Source organism: Bos indicus x Bos taurus, chromosome 11, assembly GCF_003369695.1.
Source record: "Bos indicus x Bos taurus breed Angus x Brahman F1 hybrid chromosome 11, Bos_hybrid_MaternalHap_v2.0, whole genome shotgun sequence".
Lineage (NCBI taxonomy): Eukaryota > Metazoa > Chordata > Mammalia > Artiodactyla > Bovidae > Bos > Bos indicus x Bos taurus.
In genome coordinates, this window is record NC_040086.1 from 6,535,114 (window position 1) to 6,562,915 (window position 27,802).

General features: G+C 48.4%; 1 protein-coding gene across 28 annotated transcripts in view; it reads left to right on the forward strand.

Annotated features, from left to right (window-relative positions):
• Positions 1-27,802, forward strand: part of MAP4K4 (mitogen-activated protein kinase kinase kinase kinase 4) — a 149,461-nt gene that overhangs the window by 94,344 nt on the left and 27,315 nt on the right. For 7 of the 28 annotated variants that reach the window (XM_027554721.1, XM_027554720.1, XM_027554730.1 and 4 more), the window contains exons 4-17: positions 777-902; positions 2,163-2,273; positions 4,887-4,977; positions 5,488-5,618; positions 6,442-6,496; positions 8,265-8,343; positions 12,567-12,742; positions 14,332-14,404; positions 16,099-16,309; positions 20,413-20,574; positions 23,313-23,399; positions 23,958-24,146; positions 24,972-25,133; positions 27,528-27,761. In XM_027554721.1, the coding sequence (XP_027410522.1) occupies positions 777-902; positions 2,163-2,273; positions 4,887-4,977; positions 5,488-5,618; positions 6,442-6,496; positions 8,265-8,343; positions 12,567-12,742; positions 14,332-14,404; positions 16,099-16,309; positions 20,413-20,574; positions 23,313-23,399; positions 23,958-24,146; positions 24,972-25,133; positions 27,528-27,761 (1,887 nt within the window). The remainder of the gene's footprint in view (positions 1-776; positions 903-2,162; positions 2,274-4,886; positions 4,978-5,487; positions 5,619-6,441; positions 6,497-8,264; positions 8,344-12,566; positions 12,743-14,331; positions 14,405-16,098; positions 16,310-20,412; positions 20,575-23,312; positions 23,400-23,957; positions 24,147-24,971; positions 25,134-27,527; positions 27,762-27,802) is intronic. The other 21 variants (XM_027554739.1, XM_027554741.1, XM_027554740.1 and 18 more) reach the window with 9 other exon arrangements.

The window sequence follows — 27,802 nt, forward strand, 5'->3', positions numbered from 1 at the left end:
AGCAGGGGACAGGACGCCTCGAGGAAGCGGGGACCTTGGTACACTCACAGGAGTGACTTGTCTTTATTTTTCCAGACCTGTGTTACCACCTGTCTCCTTCGCGCTCGCTCTGATTATCCCTCACAGGCTCTTCCTTCCTTACTCTGCTCATCTCATCTCAGTGTAGTGAGAGGCCCGGGAGTGAGCCCAGTCCAGGACAACCTGCCAGCACCCAGTGGCGCTTGTCTCCGGGCCCCCTGCCTGGCCTCATCTCCTGGGGGAGCCCCCCGCTCAGGACTGGAGGGCTCCTGCGCTCAGCCCCTGCCTGTGGCCCTGACCCCGGGGATGCTCCTGTGACAGGCTCTCAGAGGTGAACCTCCTCCGCCTTAAATGCTCTGGACAGTTTTTACTCACAAGTGTTCTCTAGAAAAGAAACAGCCCTTCCTGGTAATCGGTCGAAATAATATTGGCCAGTTGTTACCCCCTTTCCTCCCATTTTTACAGGTGAGCAACTTGAGGCTCAGAGAAGTGGAATGAGCTGCCTGGGGGCACATGGTCAGCGAAGGAGCCTGGTCTGCACATGCCCTCTGCTGCCTGTTAATCTTTACCTTGTGTTCTTGTTGTCTTGTTTGCTGAGCTTGTGATCACATTGCAGAGGGTGAGCCCCCAGTTCTTGGCAAAGGTCACAGCAACTGTCTCCCTTGCTGGAGGGGCCGGGACCCTCTGATGGCCTGCGTGTGGAGGAAGTCCAGTCATGCCTGTCATTCAGACACTGCATGTTTTATTTTTTTCTTAAGGATGAAGAGGAGGAAATCAAACTGGAGATAAATATGCTGAAGAAATATTCTCATCATAGAAATATTGCAACGTATTACGGTGCTTTCATTAAAAAGAGCCCCCCAGGACACGATGACCAGCTTTGGGTAAGCAAGCGTCTCCTGCGTGTTTTGTGGGGTTTCCTTTTTGGTTGTACCAGAAGGGCATTAAGAACCTTCCAGAGGAAGGGGAGAGAAAAGCAGAGGGGTAAAGTCTGGTATCTTCCCTGGACTTCTCAGTGGAAGGCATCCTGAATGTTTATTTTGGTGTTGATTTCACGTTGCAGGGAAAAGAGTTTGTGTTTTGGGAATAAGGTGGCACAGTGAGAAACAAGGGAAATACACAAAATAGCAAGGAAGTTAGGAGCTTGAAATCAAAAGCAGTATGATAAAAACTTTATGGAATTAGTGTAGTATCTCAGCAACATGCATTTTCTTTACTTCCGTGGGAGTGAGAGACAAGCTGCAAGACAACAAGCTTAGTTCTGTAATTTACTAAGAGCGGTGGATTTTGGGTAAATTCGTGGAACTTACACATGTTCAATCTCACCTCTTATTGAACATGTTTCAAGATGTGACACTGAGGTAGTGCTGGCTCTGTAGTGATCACGTTAGTTCTGCCAAAAGTACTGGATTTACAGAGTGGGAAGATAGATGACTACTCTTCTGATTTTTTTTTTTTAAAGTCATTGTAGAATATTTGCAAAGTTAGGAAAATAAAAGGGAAAAAAAATACCTTTATTTTTATTACCCATATCTAAACATAGTTAAAATTTTAGAATAGTTCAGTTCATTTTCTAAGTACTTTAAAAATATGCTTTGTTCATATTGTTCAAACATCTAAGTATTGTAAAGAGTGTCTTGTGAAAAGTTCTGTGCTGCTTAAAATTAGTCTTCCACCCCAGTTAACTTAAAATAGTTGGAGAATCACAATGTTGTGGAAAATAGAACATTTCTGATGCTGGCAAGTGAGAACGCCTGTTGGGGAGTATCTGGGTCAGGTTTCTGACCACTGGGCGTTGGTTACGGACAGACGGCCCACCTGTGCCTGTGCTCTGGAGACGGGCTGCAGGGCCTGTGCTCTGGAGACGGGCTGCAGGGCCTCTGCTCTGGAGACAGGGGCTGCAGGGCCTCTGCCCGGGCTGTGCTGTGGGGTGAGGACCCCAGTGTCCTGGACCCGTGTCCGTGCCCAGGAGATGGGGTGGTGGAATACGCTCTCAGGAATTTGGTGCCTCCACAGTGATCACTCGCCCAGACCTTTAGGAAAAGGGCGGGAGTTAGACCACCCCCGGCCTGCCCGGGGAGGGTGCTGACGCCTGCGACGCTCTGACCACCGGCGGGACGCGTCTGTGTCTTGTCTCCCTCCAGCTCGTTATGGAGTTCTGTGGGGCCGGATCCATCACGGACCTGGTGAAGAACACCAAGGGCAACACGCTAAAGGAAGACTGGATAGCCTACATCTCCAGGGAGATCCTGCGGGTAAGCCGCCCCCGCTCCGCTTTCTCTGCATTTGCTGCTTGCGCTCAGTCGTGTCTGTTCAGTCGCTCAGTCGTGTCCGACTCTTGGCGACCCCATGGACCGTAGCACGCCAGGCTTCCCTGTCCTTCACCAGCTCCCAGAGCTTGCTCAAACTCATGTTCATCGGGTCGGCGATGCCATCCGACCACCTCACCCTCTGTCATCCCCCTTCTCCTGCTGCCCCCAATCCTCCCAGCATCAGTTGCCACTGTACAGATTATTCTTTGCACAACAACCAAGGATTCTTTGTAGCCAGTTGGCTTCGACAGTTGAAGCCACATCATGATGTTGACTCTGGCCTGTATCTAAAGAAACCAGACTTTTAAATAGTTGTGTGTGTGTTTTTTTTTTAAATGTAATTTATTTCCCTGAATTCATCCTGCAGTTATTCAAAAGAAAATCAGAGTACAGAGGAGGAGAAATAATCTCTTAGCTCGTGTTGTTTATGGAAATTCTGTGTCTGAGCTTGTAAATCAGTATTAATGGTGCTAAATGCTGGCTTTCAGAGTCATCTTCTAGGCTTTGGCATTAACAGAATCTGCTGCAGTATTTACGAGGGAAAGTTCTTGTGTTTAATGTTATTTACAGCCAGTTGGAAGCTGGTTTATGGAGCTACCAAATGATTTTAGCAGCTTCTGAGTGATTCTTTTCAGTAGTGGGGCCGTTGTGACAGCGCAGTGTGTCTGAAAATAATGTATTTGAAAACTGCTTGTGAGTTGCCCACAGGCTTCTTCTCTTTGGTCAACTGTCACAGTTTTCTCTCTACTTTACCTGTAAATAAACCACACACTTAAATGACTTGGTTGGATTTCATTTGCACACCACATTTTGGAAAATAAAGACTATGGAATTGAATTGGAATCTAATTGTAAAAAAACCCTGTTACTTTATTTTTTATGTATAGGTAAATTTATACATAGCTTCACAGAGGACTGCAGGTTTTTAAAAATGCTGTCTAGAATTCATGGCGACAGTTTGAATTTCTTTTTATTTTGTTTACAGAGCCCTTGAAAATAGATAATTCTCTTAAGACAACTAGTTGGATAGGGAGAGGTGGGAGACCTGTCTTTGTATCATCACATTCACATTTCACTATAAAAGCGTGAGAACTCTTCTGTGGTTACTAAAGGAACCTTAACGTGTGAGACTACGCCCCCCGCCTCCCGCCGCTGTGGGGGCCTTCAGTGAGTGGGCCCCTGCAGTGTCCTGAGAGCAGTTGTTGTTGCTTAGTCACTCGGTTGGGTCTGACTCTTTGTGACTCCATGGATTGTAGCCCGACAGGCTCCTCTGTCCATGGGATTCTCCAGGCAAGTATACTGGAGTGGGTTACCATTTCCTTCTCCAGGGGATCTTCCTAACCCAGAGATCAAATCCGCCTCTCCTGCTTTGGCAGGTGGATTCTTTACCACTGAGCCATCTGCGAAGCCCCATGATAACAATAAAACCCCACTAAAATGTTAAACACGAAAAATCAAGTAAACCGCATTCTCATATTGCCGCATCTTAGACTGGATAGGTCAGTTGTGCCTTGGGAGACAGCTGCACATTAGGTTCTCTGGCAGAAGTCGGGACAAGTAGAGTTGTGAGAATGCTGCCTTTTTGTCTTTCTGACCATATTTGGATGCAAACTGCGTTTTTGTTCTCCCACCACCTCTCATCAGAGGCATGCTCTGGGCTTCATTCCAGATACGAGGTCATCAAAAAGTGCTGTGTGCCCATTAGGGCTTACTTCCTTGGGAGAAAAAGAAAGATGCTTGATTGGCACATGAAGCTCTGTGGATGGCACAACGGTTGTACCCGTGGGATAGAGGTGGGGTCAGTCAGTAGTTCACAGCTTGTGGCTCTTTGGTGGGAAAACCAGGCTGGGTTCAAGGGCCAGACCTTGAAGCCCACTCTCACCCTTGCCTTTCCCCTGGAGTGCACGCGGTTCACATCCCCCCCCAGGCCCACCCGCTGCACAGTGGGCGTGCGGCGTGGGAAAACAACCGTCCCGTACACAAATAGCACACACTGCAGGAGAGACGCTGCAGATGGTCCCTGAACACGCGCCTTCGGGAAAAGCTAGAGACTGGTGGTGCTACCCTCAGCCTGGCCCTGGCCCCTCGGGACTGGGGGTGCGTCTCTGTATGGTGTCACTGGTGATACCTTGCTGGACACGCGCTGAAGTTGAATTCTGTGCACACTTTATTTGTCAGTATTTGTTTGTTTGCCTGCTCCGGGTCTTAGGTGTGGCACGTGGACTTAGTTACCCCGCAGTGTGTGGGGATGTTAGCTCCCCAACCAGGGATAGAACCTGCGTCCCCTGCATTGGAAGGTGGGTTCTTAACCACTGGACCACCAGGGAAGAACCAGAGAATGTTTTTTTTTTTTTTTTTCCTTTCTTTCTTTCCTTTAATCTTTGGCCACACTAAGTGATATGTGGGATATTGGTCCCCTGACCAGGGATCCATTCCATGTCTCCTACATTGGAAGGTGAATTCTTAACCCCCGAACCATGGAATATTATAAGGGGTGCATTCTGGACTGTTCACTGGCAGCATCAGACAAGTAAATCTCTCTGTGTCTTGCCTGTAGGGCCTGGCCCATCTCCACATCCATCACGTGATCCACCGCGACATCAAGGGCCAGAATGTGCTGCTGACCGAGAACGCAGAGGTGAAGCTGGGTAAGTGTGATCTGATGCCCGCCGGGGTGCATCAGATCTGGTGAAGCTGGGTAAGTGTGATCTGATGCCCGCCGGGGTGCATCAGATCTGGTGAAGCTGGGTAAGTGTGATCTGATGCCCGCCGGGGTGCATCAGATCTGTTGGCATCACTCCCGTTTCCCCTTCCGTCCTGTTGGAGAAGTGGGAGCCAGGCTTACCTCTTAGCGTGGCTCCAGGCCCACTTCATCCATGCCCCAGACTCCCCCAGCAGTCCCTCTGGTGGTCCCTGTGGTAACTCAGGGACCTGTGGGTACAGGCCCCTGGGGAAACCCCCAGGCTGGTCGGGCGTCTTGGCCCTATGGTGACTTGGCTCTGGAGGGGCGCTCCTTACCCGTGTTGCTGGAGGGTCACGCATCCACGCCGTGCTGGTGTGTGGTTTACTCTGAAGACCCTGTTCCGCTCCGTGTCTGCGTCCTGTTGTGTACTGGTTTGCTCACTCTGGTCCCCTTTCCTTCCTTCCTCTGGCCGCAGTGGACTTCGGGGTGAGTGCCCAGCTGGACAGGACCGTGGGGAGGAGGAACACGTTCATAGGCACCCCGTACTGGATGGCCCCTGAGGTCATTGCCTGTGACGAGAACCCCGACGCCACCTACGATTACAGGGTAAGGTGTCGCCAGCCCTGCCTTGTGGGCTCTGCTGGTCCTGGGCACGGGTTCTGCCCCCATGTCCCCCTCCCTGCTCCAGCGAGGACCGCATGGACTCCTGCTGTAGGGCACATCTGCCAGGACAGTATTTTGAGGCTTTGTGTGTGTGTGTGGTCCATTTCTGCATCAGCTCTGTTCTAAGTCAGGTGCTGCTTTCAAGGTGGGAGGGGTCACTCTCAGGCTCAGAAATTTTTTTGTCCCAAGTCAGTTCAGTGCTTCTGCTCTGTTTACTGTTCTTTTTAATTTGAAGAGTATCAGGTATTTATTATTTCAGAAATACTGTCAGATTACATAGCAAGCACCTTGTGAAATTTCAGTCTTGCTAAAGAGCTGTGCACCTTTGCTTTGGTCACAAATGTGTTTAAACTCTGAGAGTGACCTCTAGAGACGTGTATCAATAATGCAGTTCTTGGTCCTGATGAAAAGTCTTGTTTGATCATCAGACTCTGGCTGAGAGTTGGATCATAGGTACGGCAAGTGGTTCTAATTAACGATCATTATTATCATTATTGCATAACTTTTTACAAAGCTGTACAATACAAGGCAGATTGTATAGCTTTTCCATCACCCTCTTCATGAGTTGACTGAACTTTATGAGCTGATCATTTATTTACTTGGAAGGTGTTCTTCCAGATGTGTTTGTGCTCGTAATTTCTTGGCAAACTTCCTTTTGGTTCGTACCCCCAAGAATGGATTTATGTGGTTTGTGTGAGTGCCCAGTGGTGGCGAGTACCAGGCCTCACAGTGAGGATGGTGCCCTAACATCTGCTTTGTTCTGCAGAGTGACCTCTGGTCCTGTGGCATCACTGCCATTGAGATGGCTGAAGGCGCTCCCCGTAAGTAGCCTGCCTTCCTTGTTAGCCCAGTTCTATGCAACGTAAACCTGGTCTCTTGGCTTCAGAAACAGTGGCTTCATGAATGGAGTTGTTCCTGGTGGGGCGTTCAGATGAAGGAATCATAAATACAGTGGAGTTTTAGATGTGAAAGGAGTTCTTGGCACACATCAGTCCTTCTGAAGGTCTCCCTGAGGTTCATGGGCCGCATTACCTTTTAAGTTGTAATTAGATGTATGACCTGGATTTGTTCTGACATCAGATAATGACAGCCCACTCCAGTATTTTTGCCTGGAGAATCCCATGGACAGAGGAGCCTGGTGGACTCAGTCCATGGGGTTGCAAAAGTTGGACAGGACTAAGCATGCACACAGACACAGTAATAGGTGATAATTTTTCTTTTTACAGTTTGAACTTAGTATTCAGTGAAACTGGTCCTAACACAGGAAATTTCCATTTTACTTATGTTTTAACTTTAAAAATAGAGGCACAACCTTTTACCCATGGAATTTATTTATTTTTATTGGTATTACCTGTGAAATTTTGCTTCTGCTTTGGATTAAATCAGTGACAACTTCGTGAAATTGATTTTTAATGAGGAATAGAGTAGAATCGAAGAAGGCGATGGCACCCCACTCCAGTACTCTTGCCTGGAAAATCCCATGGACGGAGGAGCCTGGTGGGCTGCAGTCTGGGGTTGCGAAGACTCAGACACGACTGAGCGACTTCACTTTCACTTTTCACTTTCATGCATTGGAGAAGGAAATGGCAACCCACTCCAGTGTTCTTGCCTGGAGAATCCCAGGGATGGGGGAGCCTGGTGGGCTGCCGTCTATGGGGTTGCACAGAGTCAGACATGACTGAAGTGACTTAGCAGCAGAGTAGAATTGCAGAGAGCAAAGGAAAAAAAGAAACCCATTCTTTTCTGCTGGTCCCCCTTGAATATATAACATTTGGTACATAGCTGCTGACTAAATACTTGGTGAATGAATGATCCCAGGTTGCCCCCAGCTAGGGATTGGGTGCGCTGCAGAAGTGGCCGTCTCTGCTGATCACCCTGTGCTCCATCGTATCCCCTGAGGGGCTGAGATGGGGCAGGACTGCCCCATGCTTTGTCTGGTTCCCTTTTGCAGCGGGAACAGCACCCTCCTTTCTTTGGCCCTATCTCCCAGCTGTCTTGTAAGGTGCTTGTGAAGGTAAATAAACACACAGAAATACCTGTTGTGACATACTTGTGTGTCCAAGTGCACCTCTCACGCCTTCACTGGGCCAGTGATCAGAGGGTAAACAGTCATCGAACGAAATTAAACAATCCCATTACTCCCCGATTTCAGGAACACTCACTCGTAAGCAGTGAGCATGCCTGCTAGTGCTCCTGAGTTCAGGCATTGTGTGAAGTCCTTTACAGCTGCATCTCGTTTAATCCTCATGACAGTCCTATGAAAATAAAAATATTTTTGTTGTCGTCCAATAGCTGACTTAAGCTGTTAACTCCTTTAGGACTTTGAATCAGTATTTACCTTTGATTTAGGAACGCTTTCCAGTGTCTGTTCGAAATGGTCTCTTCTCGTTGCTCCGGTCCTCCTCGTGTTTTGCTGTGCTTCAGTGAGGGGTTCGGGGTATGTTCTCAGCTGCATAACTAGATGTGCAGGCTGCTTGACATGAAGCAAGTCAGTCATACAGCAGGCAGAGTGTGTGATGCCCCGAATGGGTCCCAGAAACGGAGACCGAGTGACCGAGTGTGTAACTGACACGCCTCTCCTCTCCCCAGCTCTCTGCGACATGCATCCCATGAGAGCCCTGTTTCTCATCCCCCGGAATCCTCCTCCCCGGCTGAAGTCCAAAAAATGGTAAGATGCATGTGCTTTGTTGTTGTCATTCTGTTGCTTTAAAAAAAAGTGTTCCTTTTTAGTTTGACTTCAGGACAGAATCCTGGCCATTCTGACTGCCAAAGAACACAGGAGTCAGTGTTACAAAGTGTATTGCTTTAGTTTTTAATGTTTTTTTTCCTCTTGATCCATTGTCCGTGAATGGTAAAAATAGCACCAAGTGACTCTATGAAACTCCAACACATTATTTTAAAAAAGGTTCAGTTTTAATATTTAAATATACCTCTCAGTGTAATGGGCTTCCCTGGTGGCTCAGACAGTAAAGAATCTGCCTGCAGTGTAGGAGACCCGGGTTCCATCCCTGGGTCAGGAAGATCCCCTGGAGAGGGGAATGGCAACCCACTCCAGTATTCTCGTCTGGAGAATTCCCTGGACGGAGGAGCGGGCTGTAGTGCATGGGGTCGCAAGGAGCTGGACATGGCTGAGTGGCCAACACTTGGACTTCAGCAGCTGTTAGGTCTGCTCTTCTCGGGGGCGTGTCCTCTGGTGTCCTGGAGCATCGGTCCCCAACCTTTTGGGCACCAGGGATTGGCTTCATGGAAGACAGTTTTTCCACTGACTGGGGTTGGGGGGAAGGTTTTGGGGTGATTACTCAGGATGCGAGCTCCTCTGAGAATCTCACGCTGTGGCTGATCTGCTGGGAGGCAGAGCTCGGGTGGTAGAGTGATGAGGAGCGGCAGGGGAGGCTTCATCCCCCGCGCGCCGCTCACCTCTTGCTGTGTGGCTGGTTCCTAATGGGCCGTGGACTGGTATGGGTCTGGGGGTTGGGGTGCCCTGTTCCAGAGTCCCTCTAGTCCACTGGTGTAGACACATACATGTATTTTCACCCTCGTTGCTCCTCTGTTCCCCTCTGTCTTCCCGTCTTCCCCTTTTCACCTGCTGGCGAGATTTCCTTCTCCCTTCATCCTTTCTTTCACCACATTCAGCTCCAGGGAACCGAGGTGGTCTGGTTCCACTTACTAGTTCTTGGAGAGGTTCTTTAAGGCAACGACTGAGCCCCAGTTGGTCTCCTGTATTAAAACATGACAAGCATATGCGCCCATGGGTGGCCAGCCCTGGAAAACCACGTGTGAACAGTAGGTGTCACTAGGGAGTCAGCTGTGGGGCTGGGTGACACTTTATCCGGCTCACACTAAACTGAACAACACTCATTTTCTCTTTGCCTTTTCTCAGATTTTACTGAAGGGAGTTAATGCGCCATCTTCAGGGTATTTTCACAGTTTGTAAGTCAGTCGGTTATTCCGTCCATGACTTGTAGGCGTGGATCAACCGCTGTGTGTACAGCATGGTGAAATAGAGAGACATGTGTAGGTACCAGTGGAGTCCCCCGTGCTCTTTCACCAGACTGCCTCGAGCTAAGCTGGATCAGATGCATTCTCAGCAGTTCACATCACTGCCTCAGCTATCCCCGGGCGTTCCGAAGGGTCGAGAGGGTCACAAATGTGAAGGCCTTTTTCCTTTATGGATGCAGTCTTCCTGTCCACAGGTTGTGAATTTCCATGACCACTTTGGCAGAAGTGGCCTTTGGAAAATGATCAGCGAATTCTCAGCAGAAGCTGACAGTTGTGTTTAAAGACTATATCGTAGCTGATCGTTTCTCTGATGTTAATCTGTACATGGCCCGTGAGAAGCCCTTTGGAATTCTTTACCTTAGGGCTCCATCCTCAAACTCTCCAGTGTGAAGGTCTGAGGAGTGACCCAGGCATTTGTATTTTTAATAAACTCCCCAAATGATCCTCCTGGGCCCCGGGGTTTGGGAATCCACGTGCCGTAGCGTTCCTCTACCGCTGTGTAGAATCCCGTGCGCTCCTCCTTAACCACAGAGCAAGGCCACAGCTTCTTCAAGTGACTGAGGGCCCTTCTTTGCCTTGACCCTGACCTAGTTCTTTTAACTCTTTTTCCACTTTTCATTGCAGCATCAGAAAGCAATTCACTGTCCCACTTGGACTCTGCTGCCTTGTCACTCTGGAACGGTGGCTTTTCTTGGGAAGGTTAAATATCCTCCTTTTTCTTGATATTGGACCCACTCCACTGTCTCAGTTCTTTTTTCTTCCTCACAATTTGATTATACATCCGCTATTGAATATACATACACTGTTTCCTATATGTATGTCTTACAGAGCCCAGCATAAACAAATGTAAATTGTTGACACATAAATATTTGTTGGATTGAACAAGAGTAATAAGTTCTGAGTACAAATAGAAGACAGTAGAACTGATTCTCTCTTTTCCAGTTTTTTTTTTTAATATTTAATTTTATATTGGAGTACGGTTGATTTACAATTATCATGTTAGTTTCAAGTGTACAACAAAGTGATTCAGTTATTCATATACATATACCTAGATAGCATATTGAAAAGCAGAGACATTACTTTGCCAACAAAGGTCCGTCTAGTCAAGGCTTTGATTTTTCCAGTGGTCATGTATGGATGTGAGAGTTGGACTGTGAAGAAAGCTGAGCGCCGAAGAATTGATGCTTTTGAACTGTGGTGTTAGAGAAGACTCTTGAGAGTCCCTTGGCCTGCAAGGAGATCCAACCAGTCTATCCTAAAGGAGATCAGTCCTGGATGTTCTTTGGAAGGAATGATGCTAAAGCTGAAACGCCAGTCCTTTGGCCACCTCATGCAAAGAGTTGACTCATTGGAAAAGACTCTGATGCTGGGAGGGCTTGGGGGCAGGAGGAGAAGGGGACAACAGAGGATGAGATGGCTGGATGGCATCACTGACTCGATGGACGTGAGTTTGAGTAAACTCCGGAAGATGGTGATGGACAGGGAGGCCTGGCATGCTGCGATTCATGTGGTCGCAGAGTCGGACACGACTGTGCGACTGAACTGAACTGAACTGATACTTGCCTTTTCAAATACGTTTCCCATTTAGGTTATTACAGAGTATTACACAAAGTTTCCCTGTGGTATACAGTAGGTTCTTGTCGTTATCTGTTTTATTCATTTATTTAAAACGTTTTATTTTATATTGGAGTGTAGCCAGTTAATGTTGTGATAATTTCAGGTAGACAGAAAGAACTCTTAAGGCATGAAGTAACTGGAAAGGACTGAACTCGTTCTCTCAATCACATTTTTAAAGACTGAGTAACTCAATTCATTCAACAAAAATTTATTGCATACCTATTGTAGTTGACATGCTCAGAGCTGGGCCTTGCTGAGAAATGGGAAAGCGGGAACCAGTCCTGACCTGTACGGTTATAAACCAGGAGAGACAGAGACATAAATGTGAAGTGTGCAGTGTGTGACATGCAGAGAGCCCTAAATGAAGGGCTCCTAGCTTAGGGCGTGTGTGGTGCAGTGTTGCCAGGAAAGGTTTATGGACAGGAAGCTGTCTGAGCCGAGTCTCCAATAACAGGGTGGCTGAGAGTGTCTCCGCTGAGGCCGCGGAGGGGTCACCATAAGACAGAAATGGAGAAATGAGCAAAAATAAAGTGTCTGGTAGGGTAGATGTTGGCAACAGGGTCACTGCCCTTCTCAGCACTGTTACTTCTGCCTTTGTCCATTAAGTGTAGGACTTCCCTGGTGGCTCAGTGGTAGAGAATCTGCCTGCCAATGCACGAGACACGGTTTGATTCCTGGGTCGGGAAGATCCCCTGGAGGAGGGAATGGCAGCCCACTCCAGTATTCTTGCCTGGGAAATCCCGTGGCCAGAGGAGCCTCGTGGGCTACAGTCCATGGGGTTGCAAGAACCGGACATGACTTAATTTCTAAACAGTGACATTAAGGGTAGAGAGCTGACGCATAACTCAGCCTAAAACTGATGCACATGTTACCCTAACAAGATCCAGAGCCTCAAATCACTTACTTGGGTCCGTCTCTCACTCTGTGTCTGTCCTTGTCTGTAAGGATCCACCATCTCTCCTCTGTCACCTTCAAGTTAGCGAAGACCTTCGTGCACTCGCTTTCCTCTTCCCCTGATTCCACGATCAACAAGCACCATTAACTCCACTGCCCCTGCGGCTCCCCATGTGCAGCGTGACTCCTAAACTGTGTTTACAGGATGCCCTGGCCCCCAGGGTCCCTGCTTCGTTCCTGTTTTATCCTTGTGCATTGCAGCGTTGCTCATAGTGAATCCTGAAGCCCCGCCTCATGTACCAGCTTGTAAGTTACTGATACTTTGGAGCTTTGCTCTTCATAGTAGAAATCTGATGATCTTTTTTTTACTTTCTCTTTTAGGTCCAAGAAGTTTTTTAGTTTTATAGAAGGATGCCTGGTGAAGAATTACATGCAGCGGCCCTCCACCGAGCAGCTTCTGAAGCATCCTTTCATTAGGGATCAGCCGAACGAAAGGCAGGTTAGAATCCAGCTTAAGGACCATATAGACCGGACCAGGAAGAAGAGAGGAGAGAAAGGTATGAAGTCTGGTTTTATTCTCATCTTAAATATTCTTTCAGTTTTTTGCCAGTCAGAGTAGGTTATTCCTTTCCTGCTCGAGTTTGGGCTCATCTGGCTGGGGCTTGAGTGTCTAGACCAGGTTGGTCTAGGGGCCACCCTGGCTCCGGCAGTGGTTACCCGGGCTAGCGGGGCCCTGCGGCCGGTCAGTACGTGATGCTGCCACCTCAGGTCACATCTGGACGGCGGTGCTTCTTACTGCGCTGGGGGGTCTTGCGCTCTGTGTGGGCCATGCAGAGCTTGGCATGTGGGCGGCAGGTGTCCCCATTGGTCTGTTCCACACTTCTCTCCTGCTCAGGGGTTTCCAGAGCCTTATGCTGCTGTGGGGGCTGTGACAAGCCTGTGCTTTTGTCTCCTTTTGCTGGTCTATTTCATCAGTTTTTCCCTGGTCCCACCTTTATACTTATTAGCTTATTTATTTTAGTTGAAGTATAGTTGGTTTACAGTGTTGCGTTTGTTTCTGATGTAAAGTGATTCAGTCATATCCTTTTGCATATACTTTTCCATTATGGTTTGCTGCAGGATATTGACTATAGTGCCCTGTGCCGTTTAGTAGGCCCTTGCTGTTTACTTTACGTATAGTAGTGTGTATCTGGCGGCTTCTCAGGTGGTGCTAGTGGTAGAGAAGCTGCCAGCCAATGCAGGTAGATGTGAGAGACTCAGATTCAATCCCTGGGTTGGGAAGATCCCCTGGAGGAGGGGGGCATGGCAACCCACTCCAGTATTCTTGCCGGGAGAAGCCCATGGACAGAGGAGGCTGGTGGGCTATGGTCCATACGGTTGCAAACAGTCAGACACAGCTGAAGCGACTTAGCACCCGCTGTGTAGTGGTACCTGCTAATCCCAAACTCTTAATTTATCCTGTCCCTCTCTTTCCCCCTTGGTAACCATCAGTTTGTTTTCTGTGTGTGTGATTCTGTTTCTCTTCTGCATGTAAATCAGTTGATTTGTATCATTTTTTTAGATTTCACAAATATGTGATATCATATGGTATTTGTCTTGCTCTGCCTGATTTAGTTCACCTTTATAATTTTAGGGAACATGTGATTTTGGTTTTTTGCTCTGAGTACCTACTTTTTCTCCATCCAGCAGACTTTTGTCTGCTCTTGTCTAAGATGATCCCTAAGTGCTAAAAATTACTGAATATATTCTTTTATTGCCTTAGTTTAGGCAATTAAATCTCTTTCTTTTTTTTGTTTTGACATCAGAATGGACTTTGTGAATTTGTTGATGCTCATGGTCCGTTTTTCTTTCATGTCTCAGCTTCTGTAGCCCCTCTCCCAGCCCTGCGCCCCCTGAACCAAGCATCCCACAAGGGACTGTCACGAGTATAAGGGAATCAGCTCTTCTGCTGGCCCAGGGTCTGAGCACCCATCACAGTGGGACTCACCGTCAAGGTCCTCCTCTCCGCGAGTTCCCCACACACGTCACTGTTTTCTCCAAGAATATGTGGTTTATATACTCAGTAGTGATGCCTTCGGAGGTGCTTGCCCTACATGCAGCGTCGCCCTTTGTGAATGACCCGTTCATCCTGTCCTTTTCTTTACAGATGAAACCGAGTATGAGTACAGTGGGAGTGAGGAAGAGGAGGAGGAGGCGCCTGAGCAGGAGGGGGAGCCCAGGTAAGGACAGCGCGCTGTGTCCCTGCTGGGGTTAGGGTTGCCCGAGACACCCTGGTCGTGTGAAGGAGTCATTGGTTTCTCTGAAAATGCCTTAATATCTTCCCTCCTTCCGTTCTTTCAAAGACTCTTGTAAAACACTGTCCCCGCTCTGGAACTCCCTGCTGATTCTTTGCTGGGACTGTGCTGCTTCCTCTCCTCATGGTTTGGAAGTGGGCAGCTGTGTTTGGGTAGACTGGGGCAGGGCAGCTTACCCACGGCCATTCTCACTCCAGGAGGTGTGGGTGGAAAATGTCTTGTAGCTTGTGACTCAGTCCTGCCCAAACTGAATTGTCCCGCTCACGGGCCACTTAGGGCCTCCACTGAAAACGCTACAGTCTTCCCCAATACATGTCTGTTGGTTAGTTGGTTGGTTTTCCTCTTCCCACCCGTGTGGTCACCAGCATTCACTGCCTTTATGAGGATGCTTTCTGGGCTGATCCATTCTGTAGTCTGTTTTGGCCCTCTCTGGCTCCCCAAGACACAGGGAAGCAGAAGGTGGAAGATTTGGTAGCAGGAACCTCATAGTGACTCGTTAATCAAGGAAGAGAGGATTTAAAAGCTTTAATAATGGTCTTGTCTGCCTGATGTCCAATGTAGCCGACTAGCTGGACACAAGGAGGGCCGGGAGTGTGGTTGAGAGACCACGTATGCAGAGAATGGACGTTTGAAGAGAGCATATCAAGACAGAAGAGAATTTGGGAAAAACTCCATCATATCTTTTTGTAATTACATGAAAGATTTTAATCCATTTGAGGCAAAGTTTTAGAGCATTGTGAACTGATTGCACAAGCAGTATAATTGTTTGGAGTTAGGGACGTGATATAATGGAAGAAGCAGTTGAGGGAGATTTCTTTGCCATGTGATTCTGGGGGTTTGAGAGTGGAGAAGTGACTCTCCCCCGGGAGACCAGCTGGGAGGGATGTGGTTCAATTTCCCTGTGCAGTGGTGCATCCTTGGGACCCCTTGGGCTGGGAAGTAGAGAGAGCGAGGGGGAGTAGAGAGAGCAAGAGGGTTACATGGCAGGGAGCAGGGGACCAGATGAGAAGGTGAGGACCTGTACGTGCTGACGGTAACTCTGTTGTGACTACCTGTCTGGCCCGAAATGTGATGATGCTGTTCCTGGTGGGAAGTCAGGTGGTTACAGAGGGTCTAACAACGGGTGGAAGATGGTGGCTTCAGCTTTCCACTGCACAGTTTGAGTGGACGTGAGAATCTTACCTAGATACCTCCTGTCAAATCAGATACCCAGGACAGAGTTTTATGGTATTTATGACCATATGAAAGAAAGATGAAAGGTGATGCTATTGAACTGTGTGTGCTAAGTCGCTTCAGTCGTGTCCGACTCTTTATGAACCCATGGAGGCCTGCCAGCCTCCTCTGTCCGTGCGATTTTCCAGGCAAGGATACTGGAGTGGGTGGCCATTCCCTTCTCCAGAGCCTACCTAGAGATGTCCTATCTCTCTTAAAACTCAGGACTGAGTTTTAAGGTATTGATGATGCAGATGAAAGAAGAGGTGATGCTATTTAACTGTAGGCTTTACTTATCCCCGTGGGTTTGTCTGCCGGGTCTCGGGGCGGGAGGAGCCCGGCGGATGTAGATGTGGAGGTGGACTGGCTCGCGCCCCTGAAAGCCCCTCACCTGCTTCCTCCCGCAGCTCCATCGTCAACGTGCCGGGGGAGTCGACGCTGCGCCGGGACTTCCTGCGGCTCCAGCAGGAGAACAAGGAGCGCTCTGAGGCCCTGAGGAGGCAGCAGCTCCTGCAGGAGCAGCAGCTCCGCGAGCAGGAGGAGTATAAACGGCAGCTGCTGGCGGAGAGGCAGAAGCGGATCGAGCAGCAGAAGGAGCAGAGGCGGCGGCTGGAAGAGGTAGAAGAGGACAGTGTTCCAGCCGGGTCCCGCTGTCTAGTCCCAGGGGCATCCCGGAGTTCTGAGGGCCGTTCTCCATGGTCCTCACCCCGGCTTGGCCACTCCGGGCGCACTGATTCCCTCCGGCAGGACTGTACACGCCCAGAGGCCCCAGGAATGTTTTTCTCCCTTGTATGGTTTTTACGGACCTGCCCCGCCCCGTTACTCATCCTCTCTGTGCAGGTCGTGGGTGGCATCACCCTGGGTCAGCGGAGGCCATGTCCACTGCGGTCAGAGTCGCCTGGCTCAGCCTTGACCTCGTTTCACTTTCACTCTGGGCCCCGGGGTCCAAGTTGGTGTGTCATAAATATTTCCCTAGAACTTTTAGACCTTTCCACCGGGAAAACATTTGTTTTCTACACATGCCTTCACTTGACATACATTTAAGGGGGAAGGATAAAGAAAAGAACAAATGCTGTTTTGTCATCTGGCGGTTGTGTGGGGTTAGTCCTTGTGGGGGACACTTTTTGTACCACTGGCTCCTTTAACTCACTGAGACTGTCAGCACTGGTAATGTGATTACTAGGCCTTCTTCCTTTGTACTTCTCAGAGACACTGTTCCCTATATTTCACTTGAGGCTCAAAAGACCCTTTTTCTTTTTTAATCTAATTTTAATTTAATTTTTAATTTGTTTCCCTGACTGCCATTTACTGTATGCTTCACAGCTTCGGATTTCTCACTTACAGTAGTTTATTTCCATTTACTTGATCTTATTGTTTCACCTTTATCCTTGATACCAGAAAAAGAACCCCAAAGGACAGTCAGCCAGTTGATACTGTACAGTGGAGTTTAATAACAGTACATGGTGGTTTTTTTTTCCCCCCAAAGTTTTTTTTTTTTTTTTTGGTGTGGATCATTAAAAAAATTTTTTTTATTGAATTTGTTATGGTATTGCTTCTGTTACATTCTCTTTTTTTTGGCCAAGAGGCATGTGGGATCTTTGTACCCTGACCGAAGATCGAACTTAAACCCCTGCATTGGAAGGCAAAGTCTTAACCACTGGATCGCCAGGGAAGTCCCACCACACATGCCTTTTCCCAGATTACTTAAGGGTGCATTTGGTGGAGAAAATCTCTGCTTTGTTCTGTGTGTTATCTGGTAGCTCAGTAGTGAAGAATCCACCTGCCAGTGCAGGAGACGTAAGAGACGTGGCTTTGGTCCCCTGGGTTGGGAAGATCCCCTGGAGGAGGAGATGGCAGTCCGCTCCAGTATTCTTGCCTGGGAAATCCCATGGACAGAGGAGCCTGGCGGGCTACAGTCCACGGGGTCGCAAACGAGTTGGACGTGACTCAGCGACCAAGCCTGCATGCACACGGCTTCTGTTAAAGTCACTAAGCCAGTGGAGTATCTGTGAATGGACCCCACTATTATCAGCACCAACCTAGTTAGAAAAGTTAGACTTTTGAGATGAAAGCATTGCTCTTAAGTGTCGATCTGGAAAGAGAACTTCAGCATAATTAAAGCATAGTTGGAAAAGTACATATTTACTCAGGCATGCTTGGAAAAATTTAAGAAGGAAATGTCTTCATAATTTGAGAGCTTTGGAAATCACTTTCCATGCAGGTTTTCAATTTGTTAGATTTTGTTTTTAAAGGAAGAGTGATTTAAGAAAATAAGAGTGACATCAGTTTGAAAATACTTCAAAGGGTTTTCATTATGTTTATCATCCTTAATGGAGTAACCTGAGCAGGCATGCTTCTTAGACTGTCTTGGTTTTGTTGTTTGAAATCACAGGCATAAGGTTAATCCAGGGTGGACTGATGTTGCTGAGGTGGTGTCTGATGGTGTGTATGTTTAATTTTGGCCATTTTCTTTTAAAGTTCTATTGTAAGAGTCTAGCTTTTCACCTTAGTGATCTCTTAAGGTATTTGTTTACTAAGGGCCTTCTTTAACCTTTGATTACCCACCGCCGCCCCACACACACGCCCCCCCCCCGCCCCACACACACGCCCCCCAATTAAGGGCCTGTTCTGACTGTAGTGGTTTGTACGGTTGGAGTTTAAATGTTGTCTCTCAATCCAGTTTACAGCTTCAAGTACTAGCACATGATGTGGAAGAGGAATTGGTGACTGCACTGTTCTTTGCCGCGGCCATCAGCCTCCCGGCCAGGACTTATTTAGTGAGTTAGTCAGGGAAATGTACCACGTGCCACATTTTCCTGTGGATTTCTAAGAAGTGTGTGGCTTATCTTACCTATAAGACTTGGATGAGAGGGGCTGTGTCTGATTCATTTTGTGTTCCCACGATGCTTCGTGAGTATTTCTCAAATGGAGGAGTCAGCATTTGTAGTTTGGGTGTAAGTGTTCTGGAAACTCGCACCCGTTCTTCATTGAACTTTCGGGCTTGAGATCTCTTGAGTTGAGTTCCAGAGCCACCTTTTTTGTTGTTTAGATGCTCAGCTGTGTGCAGCTCTTTGCAACCCCGTGGACTGTAGCCCACCAGGCTCCTCTATCCATAGAATTCTCCAGGCAAGAGGACTAGAGCCGGTTGCTATTTCCTTCTGCAGGGGATCTTCCCAACCCAGGGATCCAACCTGCAACTCCTGCATTGGCAGGCAGATTCCTTATTGTTGAGCCACCAGGGAAACCCTCTAGCCACCTTAAAGGACCTGGCAGAACATCCTTAGCCGCAAAGGATGTGTTACTTTTTCTCTGAAACTTTCCCTTGTCTTCTCTGGAGACAGGAATTTGAACCCTGAGGCTGGTGTGAGGTGGACCCTTGACCTTGTCTGGACTCAGAGGCTGTGTGGTGGGCAGGGTGTGCAAGCGCCCAGCCCTGCTGCTGCTGCAGCCTGTCTGACTGACTTGGAGGGGAATTGTTACATATCCACAAGCCTTCCTCTGTTGTGGTTCTTGAGTTATGCTAGAGACTTTCCGTCACTAAGTTGCATCTGGCTCTTGGGGACCCCATAGACTGCAGCACTGCCAGTGCTGGAGAGTGATTAAATTAGCTTTAGTGAAATAAAAGGGAAAGCTCAGTTCCTCCCAGTTTAGGTGCTGGGTAGCAGCCTGGGGCCAGTGGCCGCTGTTCTGAGATAGGGTACCTCCCCATCCCAGGGGCGCTGCAGGCCAGCGTTCTGCACGTTTGTAGGAGGAGTTGATTTGTACTCCACGTGCTGGCCCTGCTTTACTGACAGATGCATGTCTGGGGCCGGATGAGAAGTGGCCAGATGTGCACCAAGGGTCACACTGGTACTCAGAGGTTGGCCGAATGGTCTGTGTTAGGAAAGGCTGTGAGAGCAAGTCTGCTGCCTCAGTAGCACCTGTAATAGCAGGTAGGGTGCTGTCTGGTTAACGGTGGGAGTCAAATGTGGTCCTCGACCTGGAGCCTGCCACCCTGTCAGCACTGGACGTGTGACTTATGTTTTCTGGACCCGTTTCCTCTGTGGAGTAGGAGTGAAGGGCTTCCTGGGTTTGTCCTGAGAATTGTAGTAGGTAAGGGGACATGGAAGGAAGATTGTCAGATACTCAGCACCGTGCAGAACAGAGTGAGCTTGAGCTACGGTGGCTTTTATATTCACGATAATAATCATGACATCTCTTAATTTTGTTGATGTCACTTCCTCTTTCCCCAATGTATGCTTCTTTTTTCTCTCTTTTAAGTATTTCTCTCTCTTTTTTTTTTTTTTTTTTTGCCCTATTTCTGTTCTCCTGTATTCATTTCTCTACTTTTCTTTCTGACTTAAGAGCCTTGGGTAACCCTGTCAGTGATACTCGGGTACAGAATTCGTCATTCCCGCGTGGCTGTGGTTCAGTGAAGAACAAGGAATAACTGATATCAAAATGAAACCCAGCTCTAACCTGTGGTTATGAGGATGCTGGTGTGTGTGGGCACGGGACGGTGTGGAAATAGTTGGCTGGTGGAGGCGGGGTCCCCCAGCTCCCGCTCTCGCATCTTGCTGTAAGCAGACAGCACGCCTTCCTGGGCACCATGGCCGGGCAGTCTGCTGACGATGCGAGTCCCCCAGCTTCCGCTCTCGCATCTCTCTGTAAGCGGACAGCACGCCGTCCTGGGCACCGTGGCCGGGCAGTCTGCTGACGATGCGCCATCTTGACTTTTGCAGCAACAGAGGAGAGAGCGGGAAGCCAGAAGGCAGCAGGAACGTGAGCAGCGGAGGCGGGAACAGGAGGAGAAGAGGCGGCTGGAGGAGCTGGAGAGACGACGGAAGGAGGAGGAGGAGCGGAGGCGGGCGGAGGAGGAGAAGAGGAGAGTGGAGAGGGAGCAGGTCAGTCCTCGGGGGTGTTCTGGCCGGGACTTTGGGACTTGTCGCTTGGCAGAGTTGGGGGATTGGGGGCAGAAAGCATGCATAATGCACACGCGTACATGCGCACACGCACACATGCACACACACAGAAGTTTAGGACTTTAGAGGTTTGAGAATGCACAAACAGTTGGAACCATTCACTTTAGTAAATTGAATCTCTTGTCTTTACCAACAGGTACATAAATCATTGCACTTTAGACACATCCCTCAAAACCAGCAGGGTGGTCTCCACTAGTATGATGACGCTTTGAATCTCAAATATCTGGATAATAAAAAGTGAAATTCAAAACCAACCATGAGACATTTCCTATGAGAAATGTTTGAAGGATCCAATGACTAACTGATTATTTTACGATATATTTGCACTTATTAATAATTCAGTGTGTACATATGTAACATTAGAACATTAGCCAAACAAATGCCATCGTGTTTTAGTGATATTTATAGCATGTTAATGTCCGATTCAGTTGTCTTTGGGAATCTGATTCCTGAACCACCTCTGCCAACAGAAACTCTGCGTTCTGTTGCCTGTGTCGTCTGTGTGAATCCTGTCGTTGCCTCCCTGGCTTGCGTGCCATTGAGTCCATCAGTCTTTGTTACAAGCTTTGAATAAAGGAAAAAGGATATGAATGGGGACCAATTTAAATGATACCTGAAATTCATGCTTAAAATGCTTATAAACAATGGTATTATCATCCAAATTTGATTATTCAGCTACTATCCTTGAGACTCATCCTTTGTCTTGGGTTTTCCTGGTGTTGGATCTACGTAACATTTTTTTGTTGCTGTTGGAATTCAAGTTATTTTATCTCTTTCTTTACTGACTTTGTTGGCCAGCTGACTGTGGTGTGTTTAGGTTTCCTATTCTGACTTCTACTTGGGAACTACAAAGAAGAGAAAATAGACGCTTGAAAAAATTAAGTCACCGAGGGATAATTGTTGAAACTTGATTGGGAGAGGAGGGTGTGACTCCAGTACTAACCTTCATTGTTCTAACAGAGTCACTGACTTTCATGTATAGCACATGTTCATCACCTCCTCTTTTATAAAAATAGCATGAAAGGTCAGTTTTCTTCCAAAATATTCCCCGTGTCAGCTTGCTGTAGAAACGCATCATTTCTGTGTGAACGTCGGTGTTTGTATACATGTGTCCTTGTCCAATTGTCCCTGTGACGTGAAGGCAAAAAAACAGCGATGTCCTGACTGGAGCTTGAGGCTGTGATTCAGTTCTGTTTGGTTTGAAGAAGTGGGGAGCCGGGAGTCAGGGTCCTCTCAGTCATTAGGGGCGGGGGGTGCAGTGGTGGGCACACGCCCCAGGGCAGGTCTTGGCCATCCTGAGGGTGTGGTGCAGGGGAGCTTCCGGGTCCAGGACTGGAGCCTGGATTAGAATCCAGGGGCCTTTGCCCACTGGCCTGTGGATACACTTTACCCAGATTGAGTTTTGGTTTGTAAAGAAAAACTTGCTGAGGAAATTTATGCCATGATTTCTGCTCTCTAGTGTTCTCTCCACCTGTTCAGCCCAGCTATATGGCTGCTTTTAAGGTATACAATCCGTGGTAGACACTGTAAAGAAATAATCTGAATAATCTGAATTTCAAAATAAAGTCTCTGCTCCCAGACCCCTCAGTCTACTCCTTTATTAGAGTAGTGAGCTTTTCCCCTGTTGAAAGGGAGCATTTTATTTGTAAAATCTTTGTGCTTTTTGAAGTAATTTCATGTCTGTTTCATATATGAACCTCATAAAAAGTCCTGAGAGTTGGGAGAGAATATTCTTGGTGCTCATTTCCCTAAAGAGAAGACTGAGAAAGTGGGTGGTTGAGGCCTTGTTGGAAACTCGTCTGATTGTTGGTAGGTCAAGGTCTCCTGATTTCCCATCCCTTCAAGTACGCAGCCAGCTCCACAGTTGGGATTTTCCTCTTTACATCATATATTTTGGATGTGTTTACCTGGTTATTTTTGTTTGTGTTGTTATAGAGGTTTATCATTCTCTTCCCATTGAAAAGAAGTCACCCCTTCCCATAGACACACACAGACACACACAAGTCAGCTTACCCCATAGACACACACGTACACAAGTCAGCTTACCCCATAGGCACACACACACACACACACACGTCAGCTTACCCCATAGACACACACACCCATCACTGTTCATCTGGGAGAAGCCTCCTGTGTCTGGTGTTCCCATGCCAGGACTTTCAGAATGTACTCGTTGTCTTTGTGTGTTAGAGAAAAGAACAAAGCATGGTCGTTTAATATTAAACAGTTTTTGGTTTGGGGTTTTAAAAATTAGCAATTCATGCTTGTTATAAATAATAATTATCAGACATATATTAACATGAACACTCTGGTCTCCTCATTAGACTCTCGGTTGCTCAGGGCTTACCTTCTGAAGAGGAACAGCCTGGGCCTTTCAGAGCTTCCGTTTGTGTACAGCAGCCGCGTGCAAACAGAAAAACTCAGCCATGCCTTTGTGGTTGTCATTGGCGTGCATGTCGTTATTTATGAGACTCTCTAGGTCTCGGAGGCCAATTCAAAGTTCCTGGGGGGGATAGCCTTAGCAGTGGGCTTTTTCAGCCATTTGTGACTAAATGAGTCACCCCCAGATGGTGGGGGCAGACAGCTGTGGGCCCCGCACGCAGGGAGTCTTGACGCTTCCCTCGGGGATCCGCTGATTGTGAGTGCTCTCTGTGTGACAGGAGTATATCCGACGGCAGCTGGAAGAGGAACAGCGTCACCTGGAACTGCTTCAGCAGCAGCTGCTCCAGGAGCAGGCCATGCTACTGGTAACGCCCCGCGCGGCCCCACCCTGCAGCTAGGGCATCCCGAGCTGGGCAGGGCCCTGCCGACCCTCTGGGCCCCTGTGGCCAGTGCCACAGGGCTGGCCAGCTCTCACTGACACGTCCTCTGGGCTCCCACTGCTGTTGGGCACACCTAGAGGCAGCTTTTCATCCCTTCTTTCCCGTTGCTGAGTTCCCTGTTCTCATTCAGTAGATAGACAAGGTTTTGCACAGCACACCTGGCATTTGGTGAACAAGCTAGGATGCTGAGAGTGGAAGGTTCAAGGCTCATGCCTTAGGGACTTTTACCTAGACTCTCGCAAGTGTCTTTTGAAGCCACCGAAGCCAGCATCTCCGGGGGAGGGGTTTCTCTCTACCTGTCCAGTGACCTTATGCGTAGTGGCACGCGGTCAGATTTTCCTGCAGGTAATCCGCCATTCTGCATCCTGGCTGATTTGCTTTGTCATGAAGCCAGCGTCAGCGCACGCTGTCCTGGGGAGAAGTGGAACCAGGGTGAGGCGGCCGCCCCAGGGCCCTGGACTGAGTGTCCCCTCTCCCCCCAAGGAGTGTCGCTGGCGGGAGCTGGAGGAGCACCGGCAGGCAGAGCGGCTCCAGAGGCAGCTGCAGCAAGAACAAGCCTATCTCCTGTCTCTACAGCACGACCCCCGGAGGCCGCCCCCGCCGCCAGACAGGAGCAAGGCTGGCCTGCACGAGCCCAAGGCCCCGCACGAGCCCGCTGACCGGGCCCGTGAGGTATGGTGGGCGCCCCTCGTCCTGTGCCCTCCCCAGGGGGTGGTGGGCGGTCAGGGGCTGGGAGGGGCCCCTTCTCTGCTTGGTGTTGTCTCGAGAGGACCCAAGCGCCTCTTTGACGGTTCCCAGACCTAGACGGGAAGACAGGAGGTTGTGTGGCAGCATCCTTCTGTCCCTGTACACGGGGGGATGGTGGCCTGCTCAGCTGTTTTCCCAGAGCTGCTGAGTGAATGAAGCGTCCCTGGGCCTGACTCACTGGATTTTCGGTGATAAGGGTTTATTTTCTGAATTGGGGCATGTGGGCTCCCAGGGCCTCTGGCAGGGATGTGACAAAGCAAGACGGTTGCTAGGATATGGGCAGGATGGACTGGGCGGCCCGTAGGGTATGGATGCTGGCCCGTGGGGGGCATCCTCCAACCAGGCCCTCATGTAGCACCTTCTAGGAGCAGATGTCCTGCTTGTTCGGCAATGCCTTGATTTTTGCTGGAATGAAACATGCTAGATTCCTGGTGATATTCAGTGGGTTTAGTTGGTTGCAAGAGATTAATTTCCTTTCTTGGCTTATCTTGACATGCACTCCTAGCATCCAGCTGGTGGGGGGAGGTCTTAAAGGCTGCCTCTCTCAATTTTGATCTTTGTGAAGATTTCTTGAGTCTGCCTCAGATCGCTGTCCTGTGCTGTCTGCCTCTGTCTCTTTTCTTGTGGTTGGAGAAAACAGAAGGCTTCTCCTTAGGGCCTTTCCACTTACAGGCTGTCTCCAGCGTCTCTGCTTTTTTTTTTTCTTTCTCCTACTAACCCTGAGTTCTGTCTCCTGATTCTCTGACGCAGGTGGAAGATAGATTTAGGAAAACTAACCACAGCTCCCCCGAAGCCCAGTCTAAGCAGACGGGCCGAGTGTTGGAACCTCCAGTGCCTTCCAGATCAGAGTCTTTTTCGAGTGGCAACTCCGAGTCTGTGCACCCTGCCCTGCAGAGACCCGCCGAGCCACAGGTAGAGTGGCCCGTGGGCTGTGTGGGTCAAGGAGACGCTCACAGAGGCTCGGCGAGCTACCGGCCTGCTCAAACGGCTCAGTTTGGTTTGTTTAGAAAGAGAAGACGTTAGCAGAGTGAGTTAAGACTAAGGAGAACCCGGCCTCAGCGGGTAGGGAAAGCCAAGGTTCTCTTCGTTGTTCTTACTAAGAACATCTAGATTCGGTGATTTCTTCTTTCTGCCTAACTTTTCGTCCTCACTGACTCAGATGTTTGTAAAGCAGTGCCTCCTTACCGAATGCAAAGACTTTTCTGTTTAGGTTATAGAAAGATACTGTTCTAAGTATGCAAAGGGAGACCTTGTCTCAACCTGGGGAGTTCCGTGAGTGGGAGGCCCTGAGATTCTTTTATTTTTAAAAATTTTTATATAAACATACGTATTTTTGGAGCGGGAAAGGGGAAGGAGACTTTTATCAGACTCTGAAAAGGTTCAACATCCAAAAGAAGTTTACGACCCAAGTGGGTTGGGTGTGGGTTTCCCTGATGTAGGTCAGGGTAGAGGCCACTGGGTCGTCCCTGGCATTCGGCCCTGCCCAGCTTTGGGTGGAGGGGACCTCCATGCTCTCTGGAGGATAAAGCAGACAGCAGAGACGACCCGGGTCGGAGATCTCAGAGATCCTTAAGACGCTGGTCCCCACTCTCCCTGAAGATAGCTGGCCTTCAGGCATTTCGCTCCCTGCAGCCGTGCAGTCCAGAGTACTGGACACTTGAGTCCTTGAGGCTGCGTTTACCTGTCAGCTGCCGTTGGCCTGGGTTGGGGGACGGTGGAGGTAGCAATGGTGTTCAGACAAACCCAAATGAGGACTGGAGCGTACTTTGCCGTAAATACACTTGATTTGGAACAGTTTTACAGGGAAAAGAAGACCTGGGGTGAAGCTCAGTGGGGTCAGTGTTGGGAGGCTGGTGTTTATGAGACGAGCAGTGTCCTGATTCACAGAAACACTGACCCAGAAGCCAGCGGGCAGCTCCAGAAAGTGAGGAGTGGAAACAGAGAGGGTTTTAGAGGAGAGCAGGATGGATGACGGGGGGAGGAGGACGGGGAGAACAGGTTTGCTGAAGGTTAAACGTCCCCTAAATACAGACTCTTTATGTGGCCACTACCAGTGCAGAGAAAAGGAAGCTCCTGCATTGTGCAGACTACTTCTTATACTGATGATTAATTAACAAAGTGCCTGGAAATAGGCTCTATTTTCCCTTTTCTGTCTAAAGTGACTTTTAGCCAAAACCTGCACTTACGAAAACATGATTTGGGAGAAACCTTTTTTCACGTAGGACTTCATTTTAAAACCTATATTTTATTACACTTACAGATGATGCTTTTAGTTACATGCTTTCCCCCTGAAAATCTTAAATATTTTGGAAGTCTGGGATTATACCAATAACAGAACTTACATGACTCTCACCTAGAAATCATGAACTTGGAACTATTTCTGGATCTTACACCTGGCAACGTTGAATCAATCCTGATTGAATATTTCCAGCTCTCATCAAATATGATGATGTAATAGCTAGAATTATACAAATTTTAATACTGGACCATTATTTTAAAACAAAAAGTGTAGTCTTAAGAAAATACAGATTGTTTCAGAGATGGCTTTTCCAGTTTAAAAGTGACCAGATGGTTTCAGTTGCCAAGGCACTGTCTTATTTCTTCCAGTGTCAAGTAGACTGAATACCCCCTCAGCAGTCCATTTAGGGAATTCCACTGCTGACTATTTCTAAAGAAATTGAAGTCCTTTTCTTTTTCTGACTAGTAGAAACACATGTAAAGTTCTCAGGGGATTGGAGTGTTTTAAGCTGTGGGACAAAAAAGAAGGGAAATGGTTGGTGTATTTGACAATCTGGCTGTTTTTAAGTTAAACTCGTACAATCTATCAAAACACGCAGGGTTGGTCTTTGCACAGTAAGCATGTGACTCTGTTGTTACTTGCCCTGCCAGGCCATGGGAGGATGGGCAGACAGCTGTGCACGCGTGGCGATGTCCATCCTGTGGTCTCCCCACTCTCTGCCTGTCCAGCTGCTTTGACGCAGAAATGCATGCTGCACGTTGTCCATCAGACAAGAACGCTGTTTCTTTTTTTTAATCTTCACATTTACCACTCTCTGTAACGTTTGTCTGGGTACTAAGAGTTTTCCTTATAAATGTACATTTGTTCTTTTCTGCATATTATGCTGCCCAGACCAACTTGTGCGCCACCCCCACCAAAGCATAGCTGTTGTCCGCTTGGCTGACCTAGTCCTAAGCCGCCCCGTTTGGGTCCCCCACTGCCCTGGCGCTCTCTCTGGATTTGATATTTACCAGAAAAGCGTTTTCTGCAGAACGCATTGAATGTGTTGTGTTTTGTTTTCTCGGAAGGTACAGTGGTCCCACCTGGCATCTCTCAAGAACAATGTTTCCCCTGTCTCGAGATCCCATTCCTTCAGTGACCCTTCTCCTCCCAAATTTGCACACCACCATCTTCGCTCTCAGGACCCCTGCCCACCTTCCCGCAGTGAGGTGCTCAGTCAGAGTTCTGACTCTAAGGCGGAGGTGCCCGACCCAGCCCAGAAGGCTTGGTCTAGATCAGACAGTGACGAGGTGCCTCCACGGGTAAGGAGCAGAAAGACAGACGGGTGCTGCTTTTTCCTTTT